Consider the following 19,802-nt stretch of genomic DNA (forward strand, 5'->3'; position numbering starts at 1 on the left):
ATGCATAGCATAAGGTAGTGGTCAGTCATTGAACCGTGACAATTAGATACTGGACAGTTCTAATTGTCCAGTTTTATTTTAAATATAGCTGAAATATTTATTATGGCATATATATATATATATATATATATATATATATATATATATATATATATATATATATATATATATACACACAATTCAAAGGATTGTATTTTAAAGTAACGGCTTTAGTCACTATAGCAACAAAGCCTCCTTTTTCAATTACGTCACTACCGGAAAGATTCGTGACGCCAGGAAGAGAGCAGCGGTGTGTGAGGCTCCCGCTGAATGAAATTGAACGGCCAACTCAGTTCATTCATTCAACTTTATGAGGAAATTTGACAGTGTGTGCCAAGCATTACATGTTAGTTTGTGCTACCAGGTAAGAGTGAGCAGACCGCGGAGCTCAGTCAGTTAATGTTCGCGAGCTGGCTGTTAAACCCGGCGTGTTTACATCGTTGCTAGTCAGTGTTAGCAACCTTGTGCTATAAATATCAGCATCAGGGACAGTCACACAGTGTCTGAGCTGATTAGGTGGCATTTGGCCGTTGTGTCTTGAAATAGCCAGACGTACCATCACCTGCTTAACAATAGTAATGTCCCGTTTGGCTCTCTGTTTTATCACAAGCTGCTCTTGTTTGTTTTAAGTCGAGCTCCAGCCAGTTACATGGTGGCATCCTAACACCTTTCCTTTGAATTTGCCCGTCTCTCCCTTTCTGCAAGGTGTGCGCGTGCATGTTTGTTATTGTTGCTGGAAATTTTTTGCTTAGGGTGCGCGTGCATACCTGACTTCAGCTGCAGTCGTGTGTATGTGTGTGTGAAGAGCACCGAAGAGTCATGTCGGTGTCGGTTATCATTAAGTGGGGAGGTCAGGAATACTTCATCAGTTCTCTTTCTGAGGAAGACACGGTGTTGGACCTGAAACAGTCCATCAAGACCTTGACTGGGGTCCTGCCAGAGAGACAGAAACTCCTGGGACTCAAGGTCAAAGGTGAGATGATGTCAATGATAAGTACCTGATTTTTGAAGTATTCTGATTCTGATTTCTGCGCTAGTTAGTGTAAATAATGCTATATGAAGTCCAATCCAAGTGTGAGACCAAAGGACATTTCATCTTGTGCTTTTATTTAATTGTGCAGTCTACATAAAAGACCCTCCTGGATGCTAATCATATTTAAAATAATCACCCCTACATCTAGCCCCAGGTCTATGTGCAAAAGTTTCTGTTTTCTCCACCTATCTGCAGGCTATTGAGTATATAAATTATTTTATTTTATATATATAATTTTATAAAAGTTATGCATGCTCTTAATATGATTTTCAGAATTTCTCTCTCTATATATTTTCTGTTCCTTTCCCTTTCATCTTGCCCTCAGGTAAACCAGCAGAGGATGAGATGAAGCTGGGCTCGTTGAAGTTGAAGCCTAATACCAAGATCATGATGATGGGTACCAGAGAGGAGAGTCTGGTAGGTGGATAGAGAAAATGAAAAAAATATATATCTGGCTGGAACTATTATAGAAGGACTGTGTGCCTGGCTAGTGTTCAGGTTTACTAGACAAGAGAGGTGAGGGGTAACTTGTAAATAATCTGTTTAGTCAGGATTTTGGAATCAGCTAGCTTTGATTAATGGATCAGAAAATGGTTGTTTAGGTGAAGATCTGACAGCCGTTGACATTTTTGAGGGATATATGCTATGGGTATAATGTACTGACTGATACAGTTTTAACCGTGCACATATTTTGTTTCGTGAAGGAAGACGTTTTAGCCCCTCCACCAGAGAATGATGACGTTGTCAATGATTTTGACATTGAGGAGGAGGTCATTGAAGTGGAGAACAGGTCTGTCAGAATTTTAGAAATTGTTGAAGGAAACCTGTCTTTGTGTGTGGATGTGTGGGTGCATTTGAGAAACAAATATTGTTTTATGTCTTCAGAGAGGAGAACCTGGCAAAAATAGCTAGAAGAGTCAAAGAGTACAAGGTAGAGGAACTAAACCCTCCTAGAGAAGGCAAGAGGCTCCTGGTTCTGGATGTGGACTACACACTGTTTGGTGAGTTGATATCATCATGTGTCTCTTTAATAAGATGCTTTGCAAGAAACAAAAGAGGAGGCTTTGCAGTTACTGTCTGTTTATCAGCTGCTTGTTTTACCATGGACACCCATACAATAATACTGTGTGTGTTCAGATCACAAGTCATGTGCAGAAACGGGTCAGGAGCTGATGAGACCCTACCTTCACGAGTTCCTGACATCAGCCTATGAGGACTACGATATTGTAATTTGGTGTACGTATCTGTCCGTCTCTTTCCCTTGTCTGTGGCAGTGGTTCATTGCTTTTGTGTTAGAGTGTGGGGTTTTTGTATAAGTATGTCTGTCTAGTTAATTCCTGATGTTTTGGCCCAAATTGAGCATCTGATCCACCAAGAAGAACAAAAAAACCAACCAAAAAACAGACTGAGCTCGCCCATTTTTGTAATTGTGGTAAATACCCAATTAAACGTCCAGTATGTGTTTGGAGAACTGCGTCCTCTCACTGAGATGCCTCTTGTGCTTGGGTGTGTGTAGACATTGTGTTGTGTTTAATTGTTATTTTTTTCTTTCATGATTTAATTCATTACTAATTAACACACATAATGTGTTTTCTCTTTTAAGCTGCTACAAGTATGAAATGGATTGATGCAAAAATGAAGGCAAGTACTTCTCTTATTTCTTTACCATTTCTTTTATTATCCTGTACATTTTGTTGCCAAAAGGTGGCAGTGTTAACCAAGTTGGCATACATTATATGAGTGTAGATTGATCAGAAGATAACACCACTGTGTGTGTGTGTGTGTGTGTGTGTGTGTGTGTGTGTGTGTGTGTGTGTAGGAGCTGGGAGTGACAGACAACCCTAATTACAAGATTACGTTCATGCTGGACAGTGGGGCCATGATTACGGTACACACCCCAAAGAGAGGAGTTGTGGAGGTTGGTACACTTGCTGTTTAAAATATTGGCCTGTGTCACTGTTGTGGTCACACATCAATGCTTTGGACATATCTTTCACAGAAGAAGAAATGATTTATAATATATTTGGATTTATTTTAGGTTTAAGCGTTATTCATTCTGGCAGTTAATGGGTCATTGAACATAACACTGCAAGAAAATCAAATTTGTATCCAATCTTAGTGTCATTATCTAAAGCCATAATCTAATTTTTGTTCAGCATTATTTCTATAACTAAATCTGAGCATTGATATTATAGAATATATCATAGTTTCAGAGGGAACATCTCCAAGAATTTAATGTTTGTCATACTGAATAACAGAAACACGCATTAGTATTGGTAGTATCTATTTTCAGATGATCCTCAAAAAGGCATTTTGGGTAAACTGCAAGCATCACATGACTGTGACAGACAGTTTCATGGTCAAATGTTAAATGGACTGGGACTTATACAGAGTTTTTCTGCCCTAACTGACCACTCAAAGTGCTTTTTCCTACAGCATCATTCACCTAATCACACACACTACAGTCATATTGTAGCAATCTCCAAATGTTAAATAGGAGGTTCTGTTTACTCAAGGAGTGAGTGAGAGAGAGAGAGCTACACATGTACACAACATGCACAAAGGTTTGGTTTTGAAAGTTTAAGGCTATGTTCACACTGCAGGCGAAAGCGCATCAAATCTGATTTTTTTGACCCTATGCGACACATATCCGATCATGTTATGACAGTGTGAACGGCACAAATCCGATATTTTCAAATCCGATCTGGGTCACTTTCATGTGTGGTACTGAATCCGATACATATCCGATGTTTTAGAAAGCGACTGCTGTTTGGACGGTCATGTCGCATTAAATCCGTCTTTTACGTCACTGACACAAGACAGACGCCAATTATCAGTGCCGGAGAAGCGCCCGATAAGACATCGCAAACGGTTCCTGGCCATCCAGCGTAGATGTCAGTGAAACTGTTGGGAAGACAACGTTGGAGAAACGTGAACATTTTATTTATACTGTATAATCTGCAGATTCTGACAGAAATCTGCAAGTATCCTTTGCAGCACCGCTCCTCTAAAACAGCAATAAGGATCATTATTAGGTGTCTTGCCCAAGGTGAAGTGTCCTTGGGCAAGACACTTCAACTGTTGCCTACTGGTGGTGGTCAGAGGGCCCGGTGGCGCCAGTGTCCGGCAGCCTCGCCTCTGTCAGCGCGCCCCAGGGTGGCTGTGGCTACAATGTAGCTTGCCATCACCAGTGTGTGAATGTGTGTGTGAATGGGTGGATGACTGGATATGTAAAGCGCTTTGGGGTCCTTATGGACTAGTAAAGCGCTATATAAATATAGGCCATTTACCATTTACCATATTTACATTATTATGTAAATAACAAAATAACTTAAAGCAAAAATTGGGAAACGTAAAGTCTGAAGTCTTTATATTAAGGGCCATCAGTCAAACAATATTGTTTGGTCTGGGTCTAAACAGCGCGTTGTGTGTGACGTCTTCTTTTGCGCATGCGGGCCGCTTTGAGGGTTCACACTAGAGCACGTTTACTGGTCGCATTTTATTTGTAGTGTGAACGAGCAGACAAAAAAATCGGAATTGAGCATTAAGACCTGCAGTATGAACGTAGCCTAACTTCCACCCTTTAATGATGTCATGAGCAACATGCCCTGTCATCTTAGCTGGTGTCATAAAGTCACTGCAGGTGGAAATTCCATGTGATGAGTCAACAATGTGAAACCTTGGATCTGGAAACCTTCACTGGTTTATAATTGGTGCTTTCACAAAGGATATGCACCACACTTGATACAGAAATTATTTTTAAAAAACCCTTCTTAAAATGTGTTACATTTTAGATAATGAAAAATAGCTTAAAGTAGTTTGAGCTGCAGAAATAAACAGCCAAAATGGAAAATACATCAAACCAGGTCAGGAAATTTGTTCTCATTCTGTCCAGGCTGTCCTTAGCCTGATGCTCCCGTTGATGCCTTTGAGCACTCTCTCAGAGCTCAATATCTGAGAATGATTCAATAGATGATCATGAGTGTCGCAGCAAATTGCTTTTCCCCCCTCTAGTTTAGTAAACTGAGTAAAAGGGAAAATACATTTTACATCTTCAGGACCTTAATTTGTTTCATTGTACAAATTATTTTTTGAACATGTGAACGCAAATGCTGTTTCTCTATTTCACAGTTACAGTAGAAAGTGTCCAAATAATTTTGACGCAGAAAGAAATCACGAATAGAAGACGAGTTTGGTGGTAAAAAAAATAGATATGCTGTCACTTGTTTCAACTAAACACCATGTGGTGATAACGCTCTTTGGAATGTACTTTTTTTGTTTTCTCCAGTGAATCATCAGACGAGATAAAACAGTCAATGCCTGTCTCTATTACTTGACATCTTAGGCATTAAGCTTGTCCAGCTTAGTTTGTCAGACTATGATATAGGCCACGATGTTGATGCTCAGAGCAGGTTATACACACACACGCGATATAAAACCCATTTCATTCACCATTTACCTAAGCAGGATTTTGGTAGTGCGCTTCAGATGATTTGGCTTAAAACTGCTGGAACAATTGAATATTAAAAAGAACCACCCCTCTGTACTTCAAGGGCCTGAAAAAAAGATAAGTAAATCATAGTATGAAGGTATAATTTTTCATAACTTCATTAAATAAGATTACTGTGCATGAAAACATATGTGAGTCTTGGGGTGTCAAATGGGAAGCACATATATAATATGGATTTGTCGTGAGGATAAATTTGAAAGACCCTCCTGGATGCTAATCATATTTAAAATAATCACCCCTACATCTAGCCCCAGGTCTATGTGCAAAAGTTTCTGTTTTCTCCACCTATCTGCAGGCTATTGAGTATATAAATTATTTTATTTTATAAGAGTGGTGATATCTCTTTGTCAGAGATTTGTCACTAGATAAAGTTGTATACACGTCGTGCTTGCTAAGTAACTATGTAAATTCTCGGGAATGTTTCTGGCTTATGGTCCTAGGTGACATGTATCACATCGTTGTTGTTTGGGGTTTTTTTTGTTTGTTTACATTCTGGTAAGTCATTTAGCACTCTAGGTGTGACTGCACGCGCCGTGACGACAAAATGTGCTTGAATACCTCTTTTTCATGATGTTTGTGGAGGACATTTACTGCTTTGTGCAAACATCATGGCACTGATTTAATCTATTTTATGGCTTCCGCAGGTGAAGCCCTTAGGTGTGATATGGGGGAAGTACGGAGAATTTTATAACAGGAAGAACACCATTATGTTTGACGACATTGGAAGAAACTTTCTTATGAACCCACAGAATGGACTTAAGGTTGGTTAGTTCATACAATTATCTTGACCATTTTTCTCTTCTTTTGGTACAATAAACTACAGATCTTAATGAAGCTGTCTCTTTATTTGTTGTTGTGAATTTGTGTTAGATCCGACCCTTCATGAAGGCCCACCTCAACAGGGAGCGGGACAGAGAGCTGTATAAACTGTCTCAATACCTCAAAGAAATCGCCAAGCTTGACGACTTCAGTGGACTCAACCACAAACACTGGGAGAGGTACGCACTCATTGAAAAGCTAAACAGTATCATTTGCATAGTTGTAGTTGCATACTTCAAACCTACAGCACCTGCTAGACCTGAACAGCCATTTACAAGAAAATACTAGATATATTAAAAAATAACATCTAATGCCAACACACACATGAATCTTACTTAAATTTTACTTGATTTCAGATTATTTAAAGTATAAAATTCATCCTAAAAAATGCATCCAATTCTGGGGATAAATGAACACAATCTAAAGTAAGAAGGAGACTTTTGCATCCCAAGCAAAGAAAGTAACTGTGGTACTCAATGAGGAACTCACCAGTGGCAAGAAATTTGTGAAACAGTGTTGAGGTGTGCAGTAGGAATTACAGATGAGTTTAGGGTCGGGGTAGAGTTACATCAGGGATCAGTGTTGAGCTCTTTCTTATTTACAGTTGTGATGGAAAGGTTAAAAGGTGAGATCTCAGTGCAAATTTCCCCTTTGCACTTTGTTGTGTCCATTCTTAGCTTTATTTTTGTTATCTGTGATGCCGTAGGACTGTACATGGTTGGTTATTTCATCGACTGTTCAACTTATGATATAATTTGTTTGTGCTGTACATGGTACATGGTAGAGATGGCACAACACCACTTTTTAATGTCCGATACCGATTCCGATATCATAAATTTGATTTGGATATCTGCCGATACCGATATGAATCTGATATAGCGTATTTTGTAATCAATAAAACTGTTTTTTAATATAAATATCTTGCTGCATTTTGTATAAGTTCATACTCAAGTTTTAAAAAACAAGAGACTGAAGCTATTCTGTTATACCTGTATGCAAAAAATACACTCAACCCAAAACATTTTATAGTTCAGCAACACTGATCAATCTAATAAATTTAAACCTACACCATCCTCCATATTCTGGTATTTTAAAGAGTAAGCAAGCAAGGCAAGGCAAGTTTTTTTGTATAGCACAATTCAACAACAAGGTGATTCAAAGTGCTTTACAGAGACATTAGAAACAAAAACAATGATTTTAAATTGATTAAAACAAACGAACAAACAAAACAGTATATAAAATCAAAAATCAAAACAGGTAAAATCAGAACAGTAGATAAAATCAGTAGTTAAAATGTAAGTTTTGAAATCTAAGCTTAAGTGCGGATTTGGTGCTTCATTTAAATGCAGCTGAGAATAAGTGAGTCTTCAACCTGGATTTAAATAAACTGAGTGTTTCAGCTGATCTGAGGCTTTCTGGGAGTTTGTTCCAGATATAAGGAGCATAAAAGCTGAATGCAGCTTCTCCGTGTCTGGTTCTGACTCTGGGAACTGATAAAAAACCGGATCCAGATGACCTGAGGGATCTGGAAGGTTCATACTGGGTCAGGAGGTCACTGATGTATTTTGGTCCTAAACCATTCAGAGCTTTATAGACCAGCATCAGAACTTTAAAGTCTATCCTCTGACGGACAGGCAGCCAGTGTAAAGACCTCAGAGCTGGACTGATGTGGTCCACTTTTTGGTCTTAGTGAGGACTCGAGCAGCAGAGTTCTGAATGAGCTGTAGTTGTCTGACTGATTTTTTTAGGTAGACCTGTAAAGATGCTGTTACAGTAATCCAGCCTACTAAAGAGGAATGCATGGACTAGTTTTTCCAGGTCCTGTTGAGACATCAGATCTTTTATCCTTGAAATATTCTTGAGGTGATAGTAAGCTGATTTTGTTATTGTCTTAATGTGTTTTTCTAAGTTTAGGTCTGCATCCATCACTACACCCAAATTTCTCGCCTGGTTTGTGGTTTTTAGGTGTATAGATTGAAGTTCTCTGGTGACCTGTAATTGTTTTTCTTTGGCACCAAAGACTATTACTTCAGTTGTTTTTATTTAGCTGGAGAAAATTGTGGCACAACCCAGTCATTAATTTCCTCAATGCATTTACCAAGAGCCTGTACAGGGCCTCGGTCTCCTGGTAACATTGTGATATATATTTGTGTGTCATCTGCATAGCTATGATAGTTTATTTTGTTGTTCTTTATAATCTGTGCCAGTGGGAGCATGTAAATGTTAAACAGAAGGGGTGCCAAGATGGAACCTTGGAGAACTCCACATGTGATACTTGTCTGCTCAGATGTGAAGTTACCTATTGATACAAAGTATTTCCTGTTTTCTAAGTATGTTTTGAACCAGTTTAGTACAGTTCCTGAAAGACCTGCCCAGTTCTCCAGTCGTTTGAGTAATATGTTGTGGTCAACTTAGTGGGAATATTAAGCAACCTAACTAATAGGGTTGCCAACTCCCAGCAAAAATATTCAGGAACCGCCCCCCGCCCTTAATTGATGTAATCAACTTTAATTTAATGCAAGTGTAAAACAAATGCACAGAAATCAATTATTTTTCTACAATATTTAAATAGATTCAACATCTTTCTTCAACAGAATTGCAGACTGCACAGATGGTACCTTCCCAAAGGAAAAAGTACTATAGCTTATTAGGGTGTATATTAGACTTATTAGTTACTATATACAATAATGGATTTCTATACATTTAATCAGATGACCACTTTTGTTGTAAGATTCAGATAATTATTTATTCAAAGTTTTTAAAGGACATAACAAAGAAAAGTATTTCTTTGTGGCCCCCTTTCCCTGTTAATGCCCAACCTGGCCCCCGACAAAACTTTGCTAGACCCGCCCCTGCACAGTTACCAGCCGTCAGCTACCTAGAAAAGGATCCTGGTGTTATTTGTCTCTCAGAAACAGTTCATAACTTCCCTTCAACTCATTCATGTCACCTAAAAGGTAAACCTGTTTTTCCATCACCTGTTCAGCTCTGATGATTCAGTAAGGACATCTCCTGGTTTCATCTTCATGTTTCCCTCTCACCACATATCCAAACGGATATCATGACCAGCAGCTTTTACAGCTGTGGCTCCAGCAAACATCAGCTGATACGACAAAGTTAATATTAAATACATTCTAACAACAGCTTATCACGCTTAAACGTGCTGCTGTTGTTTATCCACTGGTCTCCTCTTTGTAGCGCAAAGTGGGCGATAAACAAACAAGAAAGACAGGACTTGCGGCAGAAAAGCCGATCAGCTGATCATTGATCAGTTTCATGTTTGAAGTAATAACAGGAGAGGAAGGGGAAGTGAATGAGAGAAGTAGATGCAACTGTGCAGCAAAGACAGAATAACTCCAGCTTTGTGTCTATTTTTGAATTCTAGCTGAAGTACGGGACAAATCGCTTCCTTTTCACCTCAATATGGAACTCCGATGGCCAGTCCAGCTGTGGCTCAATACATCAGTTGTTAAGCGTAACGTGGAAATACTATGCAAACATTCAGGGATGAACTTACACACTTGCTTTGCTTCTGTGGGATAGTTTTCGCTGAGATGAAATGCCACGGTTAGGAAGCATGTAGCGAGGCTCCAAATGCTCCAACAGACCGCCAACAGGTCTCGCAGACAACAGCCGCTCTATCACGTGACAGATACTGCTCCGATGCGCCGAGCTGAGTTACGCCAAGTAGCACGTTTTGTGAGGTGATTTTGTGATACTTCGGATCGGATTACATTTTTTATTTTTCTCCGATATCCGATCCAGTAATTTAGGTCAGTATCGGACCGATACCAATACGTAATATCGGATCAGTCCATCTCTAGTACATGGTAAAGGCTTTAAATGTTCTTCCATTATGTAGTTACTCATTTTTAATGTTGTGTCCCAGTGTCATTTGTACATTTCCCCAAATCAACATGAACTCAACTGAATGTGTTTAAAATATGCGCTGAATGTGTGCCTGTTTGTTTCTGCAGGTACCTATCTAAGAGGCAGCACCACTGAGGAGGGACTATATTATCAGCGCAAAGACTTGGAGTGGATGCAACCAATGCATCATCCGCTTGTCAAACACAAGAACAAACATAAAGTCCTTCATACCAAACCTCACTAAAAGTCCAACACTAACCCTACAATTACACACAAGGTCAAAACCTCAGGACTGAGACGGGCTTCCCAGTTTATATATCTGCATGTTCTCTGCCTTCTCTTAGTCTGGAACATTTGTTTGTTCAAATATTGTTTACAGTTACTATCAGTGTGCAAGGTGCATTGTGGGAAAAAAAATCCTGTTTGAGACCACACTGATTTAATGTCACAGACTCCAGCTCACCTGTTTACTCATGGTGGTCAACAAGGGTTTAATATAGATAACTGAGGTCCACTATTTCCTGAAAGTATTCGAGATCTTTTACACCTGCTTGGTATTTTAGATGGGTGAATAGTAGCAGATGTGTTAAGTTGATTACCAGTAAAAAATACTCTATCAAGCCTCTCTGCTGTACCAAGTGAGTAGGAGAAGATACAAATCTAATTTCATTATAGTTAAGGTCAGTAGCCTGCCTTCAAAGAGACTGACCGCAAAAAGCTAAAGAGCGAAAAGAAACAAATAAGCAAAATGAAGTTACATAACCATTGAAAGTGTTTTCAGTATGCGAGGATATCCTGGTAATTTAACGTGTTTTTTTATGTAGTATTTGGATTGTCTGTTTGATTTGTAATAAATGAAGTGAAAAGTTGGAACGTCTGGAAGTTTTGTGAGCGTCAAACAAATAACAGCAGCCTGCACATGCAGACGTATGCAGCAATTCTAAAAACTACTGAGAGACCAAAATCTGTTGGTCTTAGAACTGGCTAGCTAAAATATTTCATCAAAACAGTGGCTTTAGTGAACAAGTGTGACACCATTTGTTACGTGTCTGTAGGTGGTCACTACAAACAGGCCTGTTTTTTGTTATTTACATTCTGTACATGCATATTACAGTCAGGCTTCCATGGCTGGATGTTCATGTGCATACATGTCCAGAAACGTATTCATGTTTTTCTGTGCATGCTGATTCTGTTACGTCACAGGACGCAACACTCGAACGGACATAAAGCATAGGTTTTATTTCGTTGATGCTCGTGAGATCGTGACAGCTCTTCATTGAAATGTTTCTGGAACATCCAAATGTCAATGAACCAACTAAAGGTGATGAGAATACAAGAACTGGATAGCACATTTTTTTAATTGTGTGTTTTGTTTTTTTCTCTTTTGTAACTAAAGTGGGTTTTTACACATTTCACTACTTATTAAGGTGGGCCTCATTTTATGAAGCTGAAGCTCTGGAAACATAAGCTATATGATATGTCAAGCAGTCCCTGGAAATTCAGTTTCTTTTCATTTCTTGAGCTCTGCCTTTTTTGTGTGTTTTCTTCATTTCATCGACAAAATTGTGGCTGTAAATAGGAAAATAAACCTTTTTTTGTACCTCGCTTGCTTGTACTGTTCTACATTCCTGAGGTAGTTAAAAACGAGTTAATCTTTTACAGTTAGAAACATTTCATTACTTCCTGTTCATAACTTGTACACCACGAACACCATAAAAGATAAAAGATAATTCATTGAATAAAGAACGTAGACACTAACGACCTGGCCAATAATGGCACCTCCCAAAACACCATGGTTTCTAGTGCCTCCCCTTCATTTAAATAGTAAATGGCCTGTATTTATATAGCGCTTTACTAGTCCATAAGGACCCCAAAGCGCTTTACACATCCAGTCATCCACCCATTCACACACACATTCACACACTGGTGATGGCAAGCTACATTGTAGCCACAGCCACCCTGGGCGCACTGACAGAGGCGAGGCTGCAGGACACTGGCGCCACCGGGCCCTCTGACCACCACCAGTAGGTAACGGGTGAAGTGTCTTGCCCAAGGACACAACGACCGAGACTGTCCAAGCCGGGGCTCGAAGCGGCAACCTTCCGATTACAAGGCAAACTCCCAACTCTTGAGCCACGATCGCCCCACAGCCATGATCGCCCCCTAATGTCATAAATATTTTTTCAGTATTATTACTGACTATTATTTTCCTACTGTTGTCATTGTTATTACCTATTTTTGTCTCGCGTAGCCACATGATGAGTGAATACACATGCAACTCGCACAATATCAGAATATAAAATATGCAAATATGTACAAGTACTTTAGTTTTATGATTTTGTGTTTTTTCTAGTTTGTCAGTGCATTTTTCATCTTTTGTATGTTCTGCACTCAAAATAAACTCGTCATTACTATAGATAACCCATGGGATTCAAATACATTTTGAGATGCCCTGTTATAAAATGAAAGAAAATACAATAAACTGACATGTTCATTAATTTATTATAAAATGTTGAGAAACATTCTGAACAGATATAAATAAGTTAAAAAGGGCATGAAGGAAATACTAATTCATTTCAATCACAGTACAAATCATTATTGTAACATTGTTCTGTAGTTCCACAGACATAACGAATGGGGATGAAGAGGGATGAATAAATACTGTACAGGTATACATTCACTCCTGAAGCACAGCTTCATATGTTGTGCATCACTTGAAAAAATGTATTAGACCATTTTTTTTTCCTTCTGAATTACAATATTTTTAAAAACTGTTTTCCTCTTTCTGGTGCGGCAGCAGAGTCCAGCGGCTAACGCTTAGCATGCCACGTTATGTTTGTTCACTCTGTTGGTAAAAAGAACAAAACAGTACAGATTGGATCAGTCAGTATACAATGATTTGTAAATAGTGTGAATCCTTGCACAGGAACAGAATTAGCAAAAAATAAATAAATAAAAATCAATACACTTACGTGCACTGACTCCAGTGGCTCCACGGCCCTCTGGTGAACTTGTCCTGAGCTCGCACACAGAAAACATACTTCTTGGTCTTAACGCCAACCTCATATTTGGTTGTATCAGTGGTGATATTCTGCACAAAGAAGAGGCGACTTAATAAAGACAAAGAAACCTCGACTAAACTGGACATCAGCAAAGAGATATGAATCTGGTGTATAGATGTACGTGTATTAATTACAATTATTTGATTGTCACTGTTGCAGGGATGTCCACTGTGCACCAGCTTGACCTCAAACTGTAGGCCAAAGAAGCTGCAGGGTTTCTCCCAAGTATCAGGGTAGTCCCAGCTGAACACCTTCCCATCACTGATGTGCAGGTTAGGGAGTTTTGACGGTCTCACTTTATTGAGTTGGGAGGGAGAGAAATGAGGTGGGCAAAGGTTAAAAAAGAAAGAGAATGGAGAGAGGAAATCACGGCACGATGACTAAGAAAGTTACTTTTCATACGCTAAAATACACAAAAACAAACTTACCGATTTCTCTCAGGTAGAAAGACTTTGTGTAGGTCTCCAAACGAGCATGGCTGCGTATGTAAACGGTGAAGGAAATGCGATGTTGCTCCTCTTTGTATGGGCAGTGGGCATCCTGGCAGCGAACCCCTGATGCATCAGCATCCAGCTCACAGGGGATATCTTCGGTAAAACTGGAATATAAATATAAGTTGATGTTAAAATACTATCTAGAGCACCTCCTCCACACCAGCACCCAACCAAAGTATGCTATGCATTGTCTTTGTCCTTACCGTTCAGCCTTAACCAAAACCACACTGGCATCAGATCTGAGCGCTGTTCTTTTCCAGGAGCAGTGAAAGAATCCTGTATAGTTTGGTGCCGAGCAGTGGATGTGACCTGGAGCAACAGAATTACTGTCAGTCCCCTCCCTCTCTTTTGTTTAATGTTCTTATGAACAGTGTAGCTTACACTTGTAGTGTTTCATTGTTCTTCTAGATCCCATCGAGTAAACACAAATAAATCACTCAGGGCATTGATATAATTGCTGTAAACGAGAAAAAAAGCTTTGTAGCTGCCTCTTCAACTTTAAGGTTTTGTTCCATCACAGGAAAACATTGCCTCATAGCACAAAACTGCAGAAACTTAATGTTTGAGATTTACAAAGCTGAAACCTTATGGAGAAACATGAGCACTAACAATGTGATGATGGGCCTAATATAAAGCCTGCTCACTGTGTTGTTCTTTTCCCTCATCTTCTCTATTAAAATTCCTTTGACACTACTAATGGTGATCCTTTGATCCAGTTTCTGTTTTCTGCTCTGGAACCCCACCCTTACACCCTTTCCCTATTTTTTTTCTTCTTATCCTAAATCCCTATCTGACCATCATCTTAGCTGTTCAGTCCCATCAATACCATTTCTTCTTCAGAGAAAGCCTGAGGCTAAATCCAGTCAAAGAAAATCTGCTCTTTGCCCTTTTCCCTTCATGCTTGCCTTCTTTGTTCTCCCTCCCCTACTCGTTTCACTTCTTTCTTTGCCTTTGCTCCTTTCCTTCCTTCTTTCTTTTTTTTTCAACTTACCTCCTTCTCTGTTTTCCAATATGACTGTCCTGTTGTCTGGATTAAGCTGGATTAAGATCATAGTGTGGTTCAGGTATTCTCCACTTGGACTGAGGTGGCAAGTGTAGTTCCCTCCTTTCATCTCCTCCACCAGGACCTGGACTTGGTTCCCCTGCAGAGGAGGATTGAGCTCCTGACCTGAGACACGGACATGTTCATTGTTACAATGTGGTCATAAAAAGCCATAAAGAGACAAACGGGAAAGTTTGACGTCTGGATAAACAAAAGCTTGATGAGCTATAGAGCAAACAAGCAAAAGAAAGTTCTTGTGACTTTGACTTTTTCTTTACATAAGTAAAATGAATTGAATTAAAAGCTGCGTTACCATTTTTCTTCCAAAACACAGGCTCATTCTGAAAAGCTTCTCCGCAGGTCAAAGGAACGTGAACCATGCTACCCGTAAAAGAGGGCACCCTCAGGACCACAACTAGGTAAAGCAAAAAAATTGATTTTACTGTTGGTGAAATAAAAACAAAAATGAAAACATGGAGGAATATTCAAAGACAAGGAGATACCATTATCCATGAGTGTCTCGACATCTGCTTGCTGGGTGTCAGAGCGGGCGCCACTCAGTATAGCCCACACAACCATGAGCAAAAATGTATGCATCTGTAACAAAAGAAAGGAAGTGATGGGACTCTTTTACATAAACAAATAAAAATATTTCTTTTTAAACCTTGAAAAAAGTGAAATACTCAAGTACAAAATTAACCCTTTAAATCAAAGCAGTGATAACTAAAATAAAATAACAACAAAAGAATTGTGAACTTGGAAAACTAATTAAAATCAAATAAAATTACAGAGAAAATATCCTTAGTTTAACTATCTGTTAGTTTAGTAAAAATTAAAAAAATAAATCTAATAAATTTTTTTTAGAAGATATCAAATGAAATAGTATATAAAAAAAAAATCAGATAGTTCCTCCTAAAACCTTTTTGACCCTTCAAAGGATGAGAACTCAAATTTGGGAACCAGTACAACAGCATTTTCAAAGTGTTTTCAATTATATAAGAAGTTTTAAACATACTTCAAGATACCTAAATTTTTGATTTTTACATAACCCAAAGTGAGCAGATTATTCCTCCTCCTGAATATCTGTGACAATCAGATGGAATATAATAGATCTTACCCTGCAAAACTTGATTCAAAATTTCACACTGGAACCAGATGCAGTAAGCAGTGTTTGTCTGTGTAAAGGCAGCAGCTGCAGCTGCATTTATACGTCAGGCTGAGAAATCCCCACTCAAAAGAGGAACTCTTTAATACCTGACCAATGATGACGATGACAATGGACCACACTGCACATGAAAGGAAATTTAATGAATGATCAAAATAAATGGATTACCACTAGCTTTCCACCCGGCTCTCCTCTTTTGTTAAGCTTGATTAATTTAGCTGTGTTGAAGACGACAATTCATTCGGTACAAAATCCATGCTGTAATCTGATGATTGTGTGATCACACTAACCACTTTGGGGGGGAAGTAAGGCCAACTAATGATACAGAAACTTCTGTAAAACAGAACTGCAACCCCTAAAATGTTTAAATATGGTTATACGCCACTGAAAGTGGAGCAGGTAATCTAGAAAGCCGTCATGGGACTTCTAAAGAAGAACAAGAAAAAGGACGCTTCCACAGAATGCGTCAAGAGAACACAATCATCAGGAACGAAATAAAGGAGAAAACCCAGATTATAAACAAAACAAAAAAACAAAACAGGATTATCTGAATGAGTTTTGTAAACGCAATGACCAAATGGAAAAATCACTGTTGCATTTTCTTTTTTTTTTTTACGTATACATCTGGGAAGTTACCTGCAGAGCGTTTTCTTTCCAAAATAACCACTAACATTTAAGCATGCCTGTGTGGTTGCACCTGTAATGACAACTCGTAGACCCTTTCCTATAAATACACATAGGTATAGGGGTTTCTTTTGATTAACCTTTGTTTATTTAAAAAAAAAAAAGGCAACAGATGACTCAAGGGGAGTGTGTTTTATGCTGTTTTGAAAGGAAATGCAATTTCCTTGCTTGGACCCTCACTTCAATTAAGTAAAAGGTTTTTCCCCACCACTATCCTATTTCGTATTCTATGGGGACTGAAAATGTCATATCATACTAACCTTACACCACATCCACTTCCCTGTGTGTGTGTGTGTGTGTGTGTGTGTGTGTGCACGGTGCGACTTTTCTCAATATTAAACAAGTGGCTTATCAACTCTTTAACTTCCTTTGTATTTTATAGGAATTGTGGAGAGGCAGCTGGCATTCCTTCCTCATACCAGCTGAATGATAGCAGGTATGTCTTTGTCAAGGTGGGAATGCCGCTTAGCAGCACTTCTTTCAAAAACAAATCCAATTAATCAATGCTTGCGTAATTGGGTTTTTCAAGAAAACTTCCAGTTTCTGCCAGGACTAAATGAATGGGCTTAAACAATGATGTTGAAATTATAGAGAAAAGAGACTACAGGAAAAACTTAGTGTGTATTATGCTGTTAAGTGTGCTGTATTATTCCTGTTAAAGAGACTAGACAGATAAAACAGATTAGATTATCATGGATATATCAGTGTCAGATCCTGAAATTATAATTTGATCTTTTGGGGAATCCTACATTTTAGTTTTTTAAAGATTGATAAGACACATTACTGAATTGTAATCACACAACAAAGGACAGAAACAGTCCCTCTTAAATTTAGGTGTTATCAGTCCCGCAGAGCATAAAACCATCAAGCCAAGCAGTCTGCCTTTACATTCGTGAAAAAATGAGTTGTTCTAATGAGCTAACTGGATTCAAGTGTGGCGCTGTGACAGGCTGCCACCTTTGTAACAAGTCATTTTGTGAAATTGCTTCCCTCAATCAGCTGGTATTATTGCAAAGTGGAAACATTTAGGAAGCACAGCAACTTAGCCGCAAAGTGGTTGACCACGTGAAATTACAGAGCATGTGGGGGATGTTGCTGAGGCACATGTGTGTGTAAGAGTCAGTAGTGCTCTGCTGTTATATTTGTAGATATGATTTAGAATTTGCAAAATTCCAAAAACACCCGTGGCATTAACATCAGCACAAAAACAATGCTCTGGGAGCTTATATTACATTATTATGGAGACCTCTTGTCTCTGCTAGCCAGCTAACTAGGCCTCTTAGTTAGCTAGTTTAGTGTTTTTTGTTAATTTATGTTGTAAATTTATGTTGCATGTAGCACCTTGGTTCCTGGAGGAACGTTGTTTCGCCTCACTGTGTACTGTTAAATTGTATATGGTTGAAGTGACAATAAAGCCAACTTGACTTGACTTGTGACTGAAGCCAGGAGGCGATTATTTTAGCCTGACATTTATAATGGAAATGGCTACAGCACCTGTCCAAAGGCCCAAACAAATTAGACAAGCCAAATGTTGTTGTTTTGACATTTTAAAACCATTCTGAGGGTTTTGTTCAAATTAAAACTGATGCAAAATATTACACTTATAGGAGGTGATGATGTGTAAATTCAGTACTCAGGCTTAAAATGGTATTGAGGATGTCACACAGCTCATTTTACCAAGTAAAAAGAAAGAAAGTTAATTTTTGCCCTTAGCCTTAACCTTTCCTTTCAATATTAGCCACAAAATACAAGATAATTTTTTCCTATTTGTAACTTTAAAATGACGCTATGTGCATGGGAATACACAAGGGGTGATAGTGGCTCAAGAGTTGGCAGTTCGTCTTGTAATTGGAAGGTTGCTGGCTCGAGCCCCGGCTCTGACAGTCTCGGTCGTTGTGTCCTTGCGAAAGACACTTCACCCGTTGCCTACTGGTGGTGGTCAGAGGGCCCGGTGGTGCCAGTGTTTGGCAGCCTCGCCTCTGTCAGTGCGCCCCAGGGCGGCTGTGACTACAATGTAGCTTGCCATCACCAGTGTGTGAATGTGTGTGACTGAATGTAGTGTAAAGCGCTTTGGGGTCCTTACAAATACAGGCCATTTACACAATACTATGCAATCTACAAACAATTACATTGTGAGACCATTTGACGTGTAATATTTGTAATGTATTAAGCAAAGAAAATGAGTGAGGAAGTCACCTTAATTAAAACGCAAGAAGTGGAAAAACTAAGCAAGTCATAAACCTTATTAAAAGGCAATCCCAGAGTTGTAGCAAGTGTAAGTATTGTGGCATATCAGTCCAGTATGTCCCAAGTCTTCATCGAAATATGAAATTCTGAAAGAGAGATCGAAGAAAACAAACAATGACTAGTTTTCATTAAAAACATTCTTTAATCAAAATATGCAACTGTGTTTCTGATGTCCATCCTTTTCACCACATGAATGAGTGGTGGTTGTGTCCTGATCATATATGAACATCCGCACACGCACACACACTTATTCACACGCACTCTCACGCACAGGCTGACTACTTATAACATGATTAATCTGATTGTTCAGTGAAGCAGAGTGAAATAAAGAATATGATCCAGCAGCAGCAGCTTGGTAAAGCATCCAGTCATGTCCTCTGAGTGCCTCAAGAGGGAGAACACATCTGCTTGCTAACCAACTACACCAAACTTCCTTTATGGCTGTTTGTATACCGACTTTATCCCCTGACGCAAGCATTCTTGACTGATTTACTATCATGTATTTAAATGAAGAATTTCTGAATAACTCTCAGTACTGTTAAGTGTCTTTTTGAAATGTCTAAATTGAAAACATATGCTGTGAAAGTACACGCGTAACCCTGTCGCCTTATACGAAGAATTCTCTGTGCTGAACCAGCTTTGCCAAAGAGCAGAACTTGAATGGAAACTGAAACACAGAAACATTCAAATATCAGTGTTGCTAAGAAAACCCATTTTAGCCATCTGACAAAGTTCTCTTTTTGCTGTTTGGTTTCCATAGGAACAGTTAAAAAGACTTCAAAAAAGGTCAAAATTTCAATGTGTAAAAACCAAAAGGATTAGTCTTTTCTCAATCCA

General features: G+C 38.8%; 2 protein-coding genes across 5 annotated transcripts; one reads left to right on the plus strand and one right to left on the minus strand.

The window, feature by feature from the left end:
* Positions 1 to 262: 262 nt before the first annotated feature.
* On the plus strand, positions 263 to 11,876 carry ublcp1 (ubiquitin-like domain containing CTD phosphatase 1). 3 transcript variants are annotated; one of them, XM_085420942.1, is made up of 11 exons: positions 263 to 403; positions 926 to 1,012; positions 1,398 to 1,489; positions 1,777 to 1,862; positions 1,958 to 2,073; positions 2,210 to 2,308; positions 2,676 to 2,713; positions 2,892 to 2,990; positions 6,227 to 6,343; positions 6,453 to 6,580; positions 10,379 to 11,876. In XM_085420942.1, exons 3-11 carry the CDS (start codon positions 1,418 to 1,420, stop codon positions 10,404 to 10,406), a joined length of 783 nt encoding a protein of 260 aa, XP_085277068.1. In that variant the 5' UTR covers positions 263 to 403; positions 926 to 1,012; positions 1,398 to 1,417; the 3' UTR covers positions 10,407 to 11,876. The 3 variants fall into 3 exon arrangements, with proteins under 3 accessions (XP_085277068.1, XP_085277066.1, XP_085277067.1); XM_085420940.1 differs by having other exon boundaries at positions 266 to 403; positions 745 to 1,012; XM_085420941.1 differs by having other exon boundaries at positions 266 to 403; positions 792 to 1,012.
* Positions 11,877 to 12,773: 897 nt separating this feature from the next.
* Positions 12,774 to 19,746, minus strand: il12bb (interleukin 12B, b). Of its 2 annotated transcripts, none has more exons than XM_085420945.1 (9): positions 18,915 to 19,746; positions 15,373 to 15,466; positions 15,183 to 15,284; positions 14,819 to 14,995; positions 14,031 to 14,136; positions 13,762 to 13,931; positions 13,468 to 13,628; positions 13,244 to 13,362; positions 12,774 to 13,116 (listed from the first exon to the last, which is right to left on the minus strand). In XM_085420945.1, exons 2-9 carry the CDS (start codon positions 15,464 to 15,466, stop codon positions 13,089 to 13,091), a joined length of 957 nt encoding a protein of 318 aa, XP_085277071.1. In that variant the 5' UTR covers positions 18,915 to 19,746; the 3' UTR covers positions 12,774 to 13,088. The 2 variants fall into 2 exon arrangements, with proteins under 2 accessions (XP_085277071.1, XP_085277070.1); XM_085420944.1 differs by lacking the exon at positions 18,915 to 19,746 and adding an exon at positions 15,987 to 16,144.
* Between the last annotated feature and the right edge of the window lie 56 nt (positions 19,747 to 19,802).

This window comes from Rhamphochromis longiceps, linkage group LG10 (genome assembly GCF_057381845.1).
Source record: "Rhamphochromis longiceps isolate RC_006_pf linkage group LG10, R_longiceps_female_GT1.1, whole genome shotgun sequence".
NCBI classification, from domain to species: domain Eukaryota; kingdom Metazoa; phylum Chordata; class Actinopteri; order Cichliformes; family Cichlidae; genus Rhamphochromis; species Rhamphochromis longiceps.

Excerpts from the sequence above, each read along its gene's own strand:
- ublcp1 (XM_085420940.1), top strand. The coding sequence starts at position 859 with ATGTCGGTGTCGGTTATCATTAAGTGGGGAGGTCAGGAATACTTCATC. Across the intron at positions 1,863-1,957 it reads GTCATTGAAGTGGAGAACAG|AGAGGAGAACCTGGCAAAAA; the intron begins GTCTGTCAGAAT and ends TTATGTCTTCAG. Across the intron at positions 2,074-2,209 it reads TGTGGACTACACACTGTTTG|ATCACAAGTCATGTGCAGAA; the intron begins GTGAGTTGATAT and ends GTGTGTGTTCAG.
- il12bb (XM_085420945.1), bottom strand. The coding sequence starts at position 15,466 with ATGCATACATTTTTGCTCATGGTTGTGTGGGCTATACTGAGTGGCGCC. Across the intron at positions 14,137-14,818 it reads ATTGGAAAACAGAGAAGGAG|GTCACATCCACTGCTCGGCA; the intron begins GTAAGTTGAAAA and ends CTGTTGCTCCAG. Across the intron at positions 13,117-13,243 it reads AGCCACTGGAGTCAGTGCAC|AGTGAACAAACATAACGTGG; the intron begins GTAAGTGTATTG and ends TTTTACCAACAG.